The 12,675-nt window shown below is 58.1% G+C and overlaps 1 protein-coding gene across 1 annotated transcript in view; it reads left to right on the top strand.

Annotated features, from left to right (window-relative positions):
* Positions 1-12,675, top strand: part of LOC308493232 (uncharacterized protein) — a gene marked incomplete at its 5' end in the record, with an annotated part of 17,867 nt that extends 5,192 nt beyond the window's left edge. Inside the window, 17 exon segments of the mRNA XM_081039176.1 lie at positions 182-268; positions 944-1,051; positions 1,242-1,322; positions 1,440-1,575; positions 2,255-2,346; positions 3,710-3,859; positions 4,471-4,625; positions 6,078-6,180; positions 6,662-6,837; positions 7,185-7,466; positions 7,568-7,851; positions 8,465-8,992; positions 8,995-9,201; positions 9,365-9,432; positions 9,534-9,620; positions 9,691-10,089; positions 10,195-12,675. Coding sequence (XP_080895302.1) covers positions 182-268; positions 944-1,051; positions 1,242-1,322; positions 1,440-1,575; positions 2,255-2,346; positions 3,710-3,859; positions 4,471-4,625; positions 6,078-6,180; positions 6,662-6,837; positions 7,185-7,466; positions 7,568-7,851; positions 8,465-8,992; positions 8,995-9,201; positions 9,365-9,432; positions 9,534-9,620; positions 9,691-10,089; positions 10,195-10,362 — 3,111 coding nt within the window. The 3' untranslated portion in view covers positions 10,363-12,675.

The following is a 12,675-nucleotide window of genomic DNA, read 5'->3' as shown; positions in this document are numbered from 1 at the left end:
GCGCCTGCATTTCACTGTTTGGCCTACAATTCAGGCTCGTCTTGGGCCGCGAGGGCCAGCACAGAGTGGTGGCAGCAGAGCTGCAGTGGCCCCACTCTCCTCCCCCTGCGGAGCAGTCTGTGGGCATGGGGGGGGCCGTGGCTGTCCATCCCTCTACACCCCTCGGGTCCTCGCTCCTCAGACAGCCCAGGCCTTAGAGGACATGTTACAAGCTCTCGTGATGGACGGTCTGGACCCCAACATGGTCATGCTGCAGGAAGTGCTGGAGGTGAGTGTCTGGCTGCGAGGTGAGGGCTGCTGGAATCCTCTGTCCCTTCTGTTTCTGCGGACGGAGGAGAGCATCAGTCGGGTCGTCTGGGTGTCTTTTAGCCCAAGGCCACCAGGTCTCAAGCCTCCCCACGACACAAATTCCTGGATGTCCACAGTAGGGCCTGGTGCTCTTCCAGACAGGCTGCCCTCAGGGCACCATCCGGGAAGGTGGGACACACTTTGCAAACCCCTCTGGTCGATCTCAACCTGCACAGAAATACTAAGATGGCCCCCCGAGAGTTGTTGGGAGGATGAGAGTTATACACAGAATACTGGTCACGGGAAGTATTGTTATTAATCTCCAGAGATGAATGGCTCTGAATCTCTTCATTCAGAGAGCAGTTCAGCCGTGGCCCTGGCCAGCAGGCAGGGGTTTGTGTGGCTAAGCCGTGAAGAGAACCCTTCTCTCCACCCTGCCCTCCCCTCCTCGCCCCTGCTGTGCAATTCTACCTCCAATGCAACACCGTCTTTGAACATTCCTGTAGGAAGAGCTCAGAAGGGAAGAGGGGAAGGCCAGACACTGCCACAGCCTTGCTTTGCCAAGGTCAGGGGCAGGAGATGTGGACTCAGGACAGGGAAGGAAAGGGCCGCCCCCTTCCCTGGCAGTGTTGGGGAGTCTCTTTCTCCCTTCCAGATCATCCTGCCTTGGTTAACCATGTCGGAGAAAATGCAGGAGCAGATCCGGGCCTTGGACGCCATTGCCCACTTGTTGAGGTTCATTTGCAATTTCCCCAAACTGTTGGTGAGTGCTGGGTGGGGTGGGGGCTGCGGGCCTAGGGGCACCTGCCTGCGCCGGCCGCTTTTTGTCCTGCCCTGGTGCCCTCTCTGCTCCTGTGGAGCTCTGCCCTGGGCCTAGTGAGCTCCCACTGGCCAGACACATCGCAGCCTCGTGGGGACCTTGGCCTAGGCAGCTTTGCTGGGCCCGCTCTCAGGCTGACGTGTTTCGGGGCTCTGGCAGCCCCATTTCCCTGGGGGCTGACTTGGAAGAGTTCTCCTTGTATGGAGGAGCTGAGGTGAGGGGCCACCTCCAGTCAGACGACTGCGTGGTGGTTGCGGGGGACAGGTGGCCGTGAGGGGGACACGCTCCCTTCGGGATGCGGGGGAGGTGACCTGTGTCCCCTTCCTGGCAGCACATGATGGAGTTCTCTATCAGCGGGAAACTCATGGGTACCTTAGGACTTTTCTGCATGAACCCCCAAAACGACATCTGCATGGGGGCTTCAGAGGGGCTGCTGTACTTGTTCCAGGTCCTGGTGCTTCAAAGAAGTGAGTGACAGGAGCCTGGTGGCCACGTGGCTGCAGCTGGGGGGACCCACTGACCAACAGAATCAGCAGCAGCACAGCCAGGGGCAGGCCCCAGTGGGGGAGGGTGGAGGGGGGCTCTACCCATTGCTGGTCTAACGCCCTCTTTTAAGAGATTCGAGGACAGTCTTAGAACAAAAGGGGAGCCACCTCGCAGCCACCTGAGGTTACTTTGGCCTTCAGTATTTCCCAGCTGTCCCACTGCGACTGCTGGATGTAAGACTCGGAAATGAGCATCCTTTCCAGGGAACTAACTGGAGAATGCTGACCTGGACTTTCTCTGCCCTGGAAAAACCAAAGATACAGAGAGTCACACACACACCTACAGGGGTGCCTGAGGGATTCACACGTACCCCCCAAGGGAGTTCCAGAGCCCCTGGCTTTGTGATTCAGTAGGAGGCACTTCCTATAAAGGTGTTTGCTTGGCAGGGGGGTGGGAACGACAGCTGCCTGGGGAAAGCCCACCCCTCCCCCAAGCCACAGTGTCCCTCCACCCACCAGCCTCGTGCTGGGGAGCACTGTCTATTGGGAAACGTTAGTCCACCCACTGAGCCCTGTTTCTTCTCTGGTCTGGAGGGGCAGTGCGAGAGGGTGTGTCCCTTCTCCCTGTCGAGGCCCTGGCCTAATTGTTGTTTTTGGATAGGAGGCATGAAACAGAACACGGAGCTCATCCTGAAGGAGTTGCAGAAGCATTTCCACGGGGAGTGGTTTGTCCACCTCCAGGATCTCACAATGGTGAGCCTCGCTGCACACCGTGCATGGGATGCCCGGATGGGGCACGTTTGCAGGAGGAAAGGGCCAGGTTGGGACCACAGAGGAGTAACCCCCACACAGGGGAGGCCCCCAAAGGCACGAGCCATGCCCTTTGCTGCCCTTGTGTCGATTAAAGTTGGAGGTCATTGAGAGTTTTTAAAATAGAGGTGTAGCCAACCCTATTCTCCACCCACAGATCACGCTGGTGTGCCTCTGTTTGCGGCCTCGCTTTAATTTCATTCATTCAGCGAAGGCCTATTGCTGGTCTAAGATACAGTGTCCACACATGCAGGCAACTCCAGACACTGCAGCCGGAATCCAAGAAGCAGCCTGCGCCCTTACCCCTCCCTCACTGTCCATGTCTGTCCTTTCCACCTCTGACCTGTCACCTCTCAAGTCCAGCCACCTTCTGCAGCCCCACCACGGCGGTTCTGATGCGGTGACCATCCCCTGTCCCCGTGCCCCAGCATGCTCCCCGCCACCCCATTTTCCACGCTGTAATCACAGAATTCTTTCTAAAATCCAAGTATCCACATATCACTCCCTTCAGACTTTGTCTAGACGCCACGTCGCCCCCGAGGGTTTCCCTTACTCAAGTCTCTCCTGCCTCATCTGGTCTCCGTCCCCCTTTCCCACTGGCCTAGGTCTCCCTTGCAGGACACCATAGCCAGACTGAGCTCCTCTCCACTTCTCACCTTCACAGTCTGCTCCCTCTGCCTGGAACTCTCCCCTCATTTCCACCAGGTGTGGACTTTGGAGGTACTTCCTTCAGGGAGACTGCTAATCTTTCAAATCCAGCCCCAGGGGCCCTCGGTGGCCCCTCCTAGCAGTTCTCACCCTGCATCTAACTGCCCTATTACTTGCCCTTGAGGGGTGACAGTCAGTTCCTTGAGGGCAGAGGCAGGGGCGTCTGGTTGCTGGCCTTTCCTGGCCCCCAAGGACCGAGCCAGGCAGAGGTGGGACTCAGTGTTGTTGGAGTCAATGAGCTGCGAGGGCTGTGTGGATTCAGGGACACGAGGTTCCTCTCATGTAGACCATTGGTCACCTTACTTTGAGATGCTCGAAACTCACCCCCGAACGCATTTCCAGTGAGACCACCTCACTGCATTCCAAATTCAAAATAGAAATGCCTTTTCCATCATCCTCTGTGTGGCGTTGGCTGGACCATTGCTCCTACCTGGGGACTTAAGAGCTGGTGACAGTGTGGGGCTTGGCTTCACACCATGGGATGGCGGCTAGGCGAGGGCCAGGGACCCGGGTGGTTGGTCGCTTGGAGTCCAGAGGCTTTGGGCTACCCCAGAGTGGGGTGCCACCATGGCACAGACTGCTGCTCTTCTTCCCTCAGTGCTTCAGGAAATACCTGACCCCCGAGGAGAGGGCAGATGTGATAATGGTCGCCATGGAGGCCATGACCAGTGCCAAGAGGAACGACAGCTGTGCAGCTTCCAAGATTTTAGAGATGATCCTGAAGTATTCGATGCCAGCCATCGGGAAGGTAGCAGCTCGGAGAGACTGGATGGCTCCAGGCAATGCCAGGACTCTTCTCTTTGTTCTGTTCTTGGATCTGGTTCTGTTTCCTGCCGATTGGGGTGTAAGGAATCAGAATCCTTTCACTCACCCAGATGAGAAAAGGTCAAATGAGGAGACTTTTTGCAGTTGTGAGGAAAGCCCCTCCGTGGGAAGGGGTGAGCACATAGTTTCCGTCTCCACCAGGAAGGGAAGAAGAGTCGGGTCCAGGAACCCCTCCTGTGTCCAGACAACACGTCACGTCTGGGGTGCCTTCTTCCTTCCGGTGGGAGGTGGCACGGGCAGGATCTAAGCACACGTATCTCGCATCTATGTGAAAACGTGCGAGGCTTTGACACAGACGAGATGGAGTGCAGAGACTCTCCTGTCAGCGGTGGGGCTGGTTCCCAGGAGAATTAAGACATAGTTGATCTTTCTTTAAATTTGTTTTCCAAGGTCAGTTGACAAACAATATTATATTCCTTTCAGGTATGCATGTGTGGGGGCCCCACACTTTACGTGGGTGCCGGGTATGGGACTGGGGCTCAGCGGCGGTTGAGCGTCCAGAGAGAACCTCACTCTCTCTTTCCCCGCCTGCAGGTGCCGGAGATTGTCCAGTACATTTACCACAATTTATATAGCATCACTGAGACCACAGCCCAGGCTACCGTGAAGCAGATCCTTCACCTGCTGGCACAGACCTACACGGATGAGGTCATCCTGACCTTGTTTAAGATGCAGGACCTGTCCCCCAGGTAGGCTCCATCACCTCCACAATGACAGGCCCCCCGTAGGCTCCTAATTGGCTCATTCTTAAAATGCATCCAATTTTTAATACAAGTCAGGCCCTTGCTTATTTGGGGTAAGCTGATTGTAACAGTTGTGTGGGCTTATTGCAGAAAATTTGGAAAGCATGTGAAATTTTGAAAAAGCAAACAAAGCACACAAAAAACAAAATCCCACCAAGGCCACCTCTGCTATCACTTGGATATAATTTTACAATGTGTCCACATTTCAAGAATGGTTTTAAAAAGAGGATAGTCAAACTTACGCTGTATTTACTGATTTGCCCATTTTTTTTTCATTGAACATTTCATCATAGTATTTTCCCCAAGTTAAAACCCGTTTGTAAACATAATTTTCATGGCTGCGTAATATTGTATGTATGGCTGTATGGTGCGATCATGTCCTTCTTTGAGCTTTTTATTTTTTAATTTATATGCAACAACATTCACCCGTTTGCTGTACAGTTAACCCTACTTTTGTTCTTCTGGGTACAGATGTAAACTTCACCACCAACCACATTCAAGATACAAGGTGTTTCCACCCCTCCCCAGAATTCTCTCACGCTGCCTCCCCACCAGCCAACCCCTTCCGTCACCCCCGACCCCCGACAACCCCGATCTGTTCTCAGCTCTACAGGGTTGCCTTTCCTAGTTTGTGGACTATCTTTTCATCCTCTTACGAGTGTCTTTTGCAGAACCAAAGTTTCAAATTTGATGACGTCCAATTTATCTTTGCGTTCTCGCGTGGAGTGTGTCTAAGGTCACCAGTTCGCCCATGTTTTCCTCTAGAAGGTTTATACTTTTGTTTTGTATTCAGGTTCACGGTTTCCTTTGCAGTTAGTTTTTATGAGGTGTGAGGGACGGGTGTAGGCGCACCTTCTGCATGTGGACGTCTGAAGGTCCCAGCACCATTCGCCCAACAGACCAGCCTTTCTCTGTTGAGTTCTCTTTTCACTTCATCAAAACTCAAGGGACTGTATCTGTGCCTATTTCCTCCTCCGCCTGTGTTGGTAGCTTGTGACTTTCAAGGAGTTGGTCCAATTCACCTAAGTCATCGTATTTATGGGCAAGGACTGGGCCATCGTATCCCTTTACTGCCCTTTAAAATCATCCATGATCCCCTTTCATTACCGATGCTGGTACCTTCTGTCTTCTCTCTGCCTCTCGGTCAGTCTGGCCGGCACTTCGTTAAGGTTAATGATTTTTTTCTAAGAATCAGTGTTCACTGACCTACCTGCTCCTTGTCACTTCCCGTTTCCCGTCTTATCTGGATGGTCTCCTTGCTTTGATTGGCACTGGGAAGGGAACCTGGCACCCCTCCCCAAAAGCATTGTGGAGCCTGTGCAGGGTCACCATGCTGATGGGGTTCTGCCTCAGCAGGGGGAGTCACACACCCTGGGGGATCCTGGCCTCCTGTCCTAGAGGCTACCAACTGATTCTGGAGCACCTACTGCAGAGGCTGACGCCACACCAGAAAGCAAGGGTGCTGGAGCCCGGCCACGGAGGAGAGATCTCCGCGTTGATCGTAAGTCAGAGTCCACAGAGGGGCTGGGGGCTCAGCGGAACCCCCCGAAACCCTGTCCTAGGCTGTGCTGAGTTCTCTGGCCTCTCCCTTTTCATAGCAGTGTTTGGTTGAACATTTTAGAATCGTGGGGTGGGGTCTGCGGGAGGGTTTTCCAGACGACCATGCCTTGTGGGGACATACAACTAGCTCCCAGTCCTCCCTGGGTGGGCTTAGGGAAGACAAACACCACCACCTCCCCAGCCCCAGCTTAACTCAAGGATGGTGAGAGAACAAACCACCACCACGATGGTGAGAACACTCTCAAGTACCAGCAGTCTGGAAGTGGCTCTTGATTTTCCTGGCTCATGCTAAGTCACCCTGCTGTTGTTCTGGCAGCATGGGTTTTCTGGGCCAGGCGGTCGTGGGAATTGCGGGCCGAGGGTCCCAGCTGGCAGGACCCACAAGGTCAAGATGAAGCCCAACGCCCCCATGTCCCCCCCAGGCCACCAGAGCCATCCACGAGCTCCTGCTGGAGCCGAGTCGGCGGACGGAGGTGCAGACGCTGTTCCCCTCGCTGCTCATGGCCCTGCTCTTCCAGACCTCCTTTCTGGTGGTAGAAGGGGGCGCCGCCAGTGTCCAGGACCAGCAGCACGTCACCGAATGGATGGACCCTGTGAGGTACCTGTGGCCTCGGCCAGAGCTGCTCGGCCTGTGCTGGGGCCCACCTGCTTAGTACCCATATCCATTTGCTCCCCTGCTTCCAACCGCCCTCCTCTCCCCCCCTGCAAGACACGGAGTGTGTTCCCCATACCTCGTTTCCCAAGTCTCAGCAGACTGTTTGGAACACAGTTTCTTTAATTCTGGCTTCCTAGGCTGAGGCAGAGATTCTATACCAAAGAATCAGTGTATGAACTCCACAACCCTGGACGCGTCCCCAACCCTTCTGCTGGCTTCCTGGGTCACCTTGGGGACCACAGCTGGGTCACGGCGCTCTCGGCCTTGGTGCCACAGTTGTAAAATGTTAGTCTGTGTCTCCAAGGGCTGTCCGCGCAGCAGCGGATTCTCAGGGAGGTTTGGGTAGCCAGGCAGGTCGCAGGCGGGGACAAGATCACAGTGGTAGTAGGGGTGAGGTTGGGGATGGCCTCCTGTCTGCTGTCTGCCCTCCCCAGTTCCACTGTGGAGGCCCTGAAAACCTTGCTGCGAAGCACCGGGTATGGGGACCACGTGTGTCACGTCCAGAAACTTGGGGGCTGGGAGCTGCTCACCAGTCCTGACAGACACTATGAGGGGGTCACTCTGCTGGCCAGGTGAGCCTGTGCTGCGTCCCTGGCCGGAGGCCACCCCTCCCTCGCTGCCGGCCCTCCCCTGCGGCCAGGCCTGGTCCTGAGCACTGTGCTCCCGTGGGCAGGGCCCTGGTCACCAAGAACTGCTGGCACAACCAGCCCATCTTCAGCTTTGTCATCAGTGCCCTCCAGGGACTGGACTGCACCAGCTACCTCACGGCCCTGGTGTTCGTGGCCGAGGTGAGCAGACATTCGTGGGGCAGCATGAAGCTCCGGCCTCTTCACCAATCCTTCCACATCCCGGAGCACGTTTCCTTCCTAACGCATGGGGACCTGGGTTCCAAGCCACTGAGGGAGTCTTTCTCATCTCCTTTGCCAGCTGCTCCAGTGCCCAAACGTGGCAGCCATTGTGGATGACAACACCGTCCACGTTCTGGCCGACGGGTTCCACAGTCAGGACCCCACCACTGTGAAGCTATTGCTGCAGGTGGTAGAGACGTTCGCAAAGCACGGGAACATGGTGAGACAGGCCGGAGGCCCACGGCAAGCCCTCAGGAGGTGCTGTCAATCGGGGGACGGGATAGAGAGCCAGAGGGTCAGGGTCCCCTTCTAGGCAGAGCTCACCCCCATGAAGCCAGGCCACTGACGACAGGGGTCAGAGGCCACCAGTGCTGTCTCCCTCCCAAGAGAGGAAAGAGGGGGGTTATTTCAGAGAATAGGCCAAGCCGATTCCAGGTCCCAGACCTGGAGTCTCCAGATATTGCTGTTGTCCCCAGGATGAAAGGGCAGTGAAGAGGGACGGCTGGTGGGGGCAGTGAAGGAGAGGCCTCCTGCATCTCTTTCCCACGGGGACACACGACATCTCCTGGGCGGCTGCCTCTGGCTGCCACCCATGTACTGGACCAGTGTGGGCTCCAGCAGGAAAAGCGGTCGCCTGTGTGACCACACGCTCTTGTGGTGGGAGGGGTGGAACCCGAGACCGTTCCTTGGGTGGGCAGCTCCGGGGCCTGACCACTGAGCAGCTGTCACTCCCCAGGGCAGACAGCTCCGCCTCCTCCAGCCCTTCGTGCTGAACTGCTGCTTCTCCCTGGACGGTGACATCGTGACGGAGACGTTCCTGGTGCTGCAGTGTCTCGTGGAGCACCTCACCTGGCAGCAGTCCTCCTCGTTCCTGGTCCAGCTCACCTTCACACTCGGGCACTTCTTCGAGGAGGTGCAGGGTGCTGCGGGCTCGCTTCCCTTCGCCCCGCGTCTGCAGGAGAAGGGAGTCGGGTGGAATGGTCTCAAAAGGCCCTTCCAGCTCGACTGCCGTGTCATTCTGTGGGGGCTGCAGCTCATGTCCTCCTGGAGGAGGATTGCCAAGGGGGTGCAATGGGACAGCTCTGATGCTCGAAGCAGATCACATGTGGGGAAGGGAATGTGGCCGAGGAGGCCTGTGGTCAGTGGGCTGGAGCCTGGGGGCTACCCGTCCGGGGCAGACATGTCCTCCCCACACGTCTTCTCGCCCAGGAGTCAGAACACCTGCGCTCGGCAGCCTTCGCGATCTACGCGGCCATCTTAGCCAAGGTCAAGAGAAGGTCCCTCGTCTTCCCCTTGAAGCACCAGGTCCTCAACTCGCTCATCCTCCTGGTGCTGCACCTGCAGGATAGGGACACCAGCGTGGCCCAGGTGAGTGGCTGGTCTCCGGACCCCGTTCCCACGCTGACAGGCTGGGGAGCAGTCGGGAGGCGTCGCCTGTCCCCAACCTTGGAGAGTTGCAGTAAGAGGCTCGTGGTGACCCGATGATGCTCATGCCAGTTTCTCCAGCTCCCGGCTCTGTGCCATGGCCACCGCCACACAGTGGGACGCCGTGGCCATGGAGACGCCCAGGAGGAAACCCCACTGCCTGGCACCAGTCCGTCTCCCGGGTCCCCTGTCCCCAGCATCAGTGGCCCTCTGTCCCTGCACATTCTTTGGCCGCTGGATGGAGACGGGCGCCCAGGGCAGTGTGGTGGGGGGTGGACGGGGCTGGAAGTGTCCTGTTCTGGAATGGATGGGCCCAGGTGTGACGTGAAAGGCTTCACCTGGAGGGTGGCTGGCTCTTTGTGACAGGACACGGGCTCCCAGGTCAGCCGCCAGGCCTCTGACAGCCCCGTGAGCAACACGCTGAGCAAGCGACTGGCTTGGGACATTGTCTTTGTGGGGTGGGCCGGGGTCCCTCCCGGTGACCTCAGCAGTGTCATTCCAGACAAAGCCAACCCTGACTTAGAGGAGTGAGCACCCCAGTTGGGTAATCAAGACTTTGGGGAAATGTGTTTCCAGAGAGACCGTTTTTGGGGGGAGGGAGGTGAGAGGGAACAGTGTCACCTCACTGGGTCTCAGTGAAGTGCCCCTGGGAACATTACTTACCCGCGATTTTGTAAAATTCTCATTAGTGGGAGAAAGGGGTGTAGGCATCGCCAAACTGCCTCGAAGTGCCCACCCTTCTCTGGACCCGGGGCCCCCCAGGGCTGTGTGCAGCCAGCCCTGCTCCCATAACTCCACCCACCATGCCTCTGTCTCCCAGAACTGCCGGCAAGCCCTCTGCCACAAGGCCACCATCCTGGGCTGGTCCAGGCTCAAGGTCGTCTTTGCCGAGAAGGACGTGTGGACCATCCTCAGGGCCCTGGTAAGCCCCAGCCTCCTCACCTGGCCGGGAGCGTGGGGACACGGCAGTCTGGTGGTCTTCCTGCTGCTTCTGGGGATTGGCCGAACTTGGCACCTCTTCTCACAGCTGGAGAAGGAGGCTGGGAAAGCCCTGTGGTTTCTGAAGCAGTGCGTGAGCCTCTTGAAGAGCCCACAGGCCCCCATCCGCCAGGCAGCCGTGTGGTTTGCAGGTACAGCTTTCCCTTGGAGCCACTGTGTCCTTACCCTGTCCTCAGCCCGAGGACCACGGATCTGAGGGCTGGAGGGCTGTCTCCAGCTGCTCCCTCCCCTGCAGGAAGCTCCTGGCTCGAGTGGGGTCAACCTTCCTGGAAGGGCCACCATCAGGGGCGTGGGTGGTACTCTGTGGGGAAGCCGGGGTCCTGCCTCACCCCACCCCAAGGAAAAGCATCTCTGGAGCAAAGGGGGGCCTCCTCTCCCTCAGCCCAGTTTGCTGAGGACCCTTCAGAAAGCAGAGGAAGTCATTTCAACTTCATGGGGAAGTCCAGACCTGAGGCTGGTGGCCACGGCCAGTTGTGGGGAGAGAAAGGCAGACAAAGGGAGGGGTTGGTGGGGGTTGGGAAGAGGTAGAAGAGCAGGTGTTGCCGGGTTCCCCTGGTGCTCTGTGGGGCTACTGAGGTGCTGTGTGCTCCCCCAGGCCAGATTATTCAAACCCTAGACACCGATGAGGCCGGTGAAATCGAGGAGGCACAGACAGGTGAGTGGCCCCAAGTCCTTACAACTTTTAGACGGGCTGGTGTTGGTAGAAGAGGCCCCGAGAGAGAAAAAGTGGGCAGCTGGGCCCAGGGACGTGATCCGCAGGACACAGGAATTAGATAGGCGGGTCTCCAGGGCCCTCAGGTGTGGGGTGCTGGTTAGAGCCCTCCTGCCCCCATGCCCCCCCGACGCACTCCCGCTGAGCTCCAGACCATTCACCAGCCAGGGCAGCTCCTTGGACACGTTGTAGGAGGGATACCCGGCCGGTCTCACGTAAGGGCACATGGGGGTTCCCAGCCCCCTGGAATCCCCACTGCTGCTGGGCTGTGGTCCCCATATTCGCACCCCTCCTTCTGAGACACGTCCTCCCCACACCCTCCCTTCCCTCTCTCTGCCTCGCTCAAGCACCACAGCCCCGACGCCAGCCCTGCCACCGCGGGTCCCCAAGAGCTGGCTGCCTGTCGGCCACAGCTCTCTGAAGTCAGAGAACTTCACTCATAGTGGTTCCCTGGGAAAGAGGAGGGCAGAGGCAGGGAGGGGCCCGGGTGGTGAGGATCGAAAGGGTTGGTCGTGTGCGCAGAACCAGGAGAAGCGACCCGTGAGCCTCTGAGCCCGTGGCAGGTACGTCGTCCTGCTGTGACTGGGCAATGTGACCCCCCAGGAGGCATGTCCCCCGCACTGGCCTGTTCCTCTCTGCACAGCCAGCCGCCCTGGTGAGCCCCGGGCAGGGCCCCCCCGCCAGCCCGGCAGTGTCACTCTGCAAGCACCGCCGTTTCTGTGTTCCAGCCCTGTGGTCCATGAGGGACGATCCCGACCCCGCGGTCAGCTGCCTCGCCACGCAGACCTTCCACATCGTGGAAGTCAGGGAGAAGCTGCTGGACAGAACCCAGACGTCCTGCTTCTGCCTCAGGAGGCCTTGAGAGAGCGGCTTCCAAGGCCGGACAGTGACACGGCCAGCTCCTGAGCCTGTACATGGAGCTGTGTCCGCAGAACCTTTAGAATAAAAGCAGACTTGTGAACGAGGAGCAGATGCCTCCGGGTCTTTCTGCACGAGCCCATTCTCCGCCGAGTGGGGCAGACCAGCTGCTGGGGGCTGCCTTCTCTGCCCCATCAACGGGGTCCAGGCCCCTCTCAGCTGCTCCTCCGCCCCTTTCCCCTCAGCCACGTGGCCTGAGGCCAGAGCACCAAGGCTCTTTGCAACGTCAACTTGAGTCACGACCCAGAGGACGTGCTGTTGGGACCCGAGGAATTCTAGAGCCCTGGGGTTCTGGGTTCCCGGTGGTCACAAGGGTCCTTTGGCCAGTGGAACCTGGAAAGCGGGGCGTTACTGGGCTCGTCCAATGTCCCAGGAGATCACTGCCCGCTAGGAACAGGGCTGGTCCAGAAAACACCGCTGTCCGCCCCTTGGCACAGCCCAACTGACAGCGCTCAGGCTTGGATGCCAGAAACTTGGCCAGAGTTCCCTCACGCCAAGAGGACCTCGGCAGCTCAGGGGACACCCACTGACCATGGGTGAGGCCATGGGTGTGAGGCCTTCTCTTGCCCATGGCTCCTGTCGGCATCCATCTGACCCAGGTCTGTCCGACAGTCCGCAGGGCGATTCTTGGAATTGCTGCTCCCATGGCCACCAACCCCCCACCAGGGTGTCAACTGTTACCCCTGACCTTCGCTCAGCTAGGCCCCAGGCACAGCTCTGGGAGCGGGACAGTGACCCAAAGTCCTAACCCGTAGGCGCCCCCGTGGCCAAAGCAGCTCTGAGTGGGATGGAGCTGTGCCCACCGTAGGGCTGCTGCCCGGGTTTGGTCCGGCTCTGGGACACTGCATCGCCCTGCAGTGCCCGGCTCCTTCACTTGTA

This window comes from Rhinolophus hipposideros (assembly GCF_964194185.1).
Source record: "Rhinolophus hipposideros genome assembly, chromosome: 26".
NCBI classification, from domain to species: Eukaryota; Metazoa; Chordata; class Mammalia; order Chiroptera; family Rhinolophidae; genus Rhinolophus; species Rhinolophus hipposideros.
Note: the sequence above shows the minus strand (reverse complement) of the source record. Positions and strands in the feature narration are given on the sequence as shown.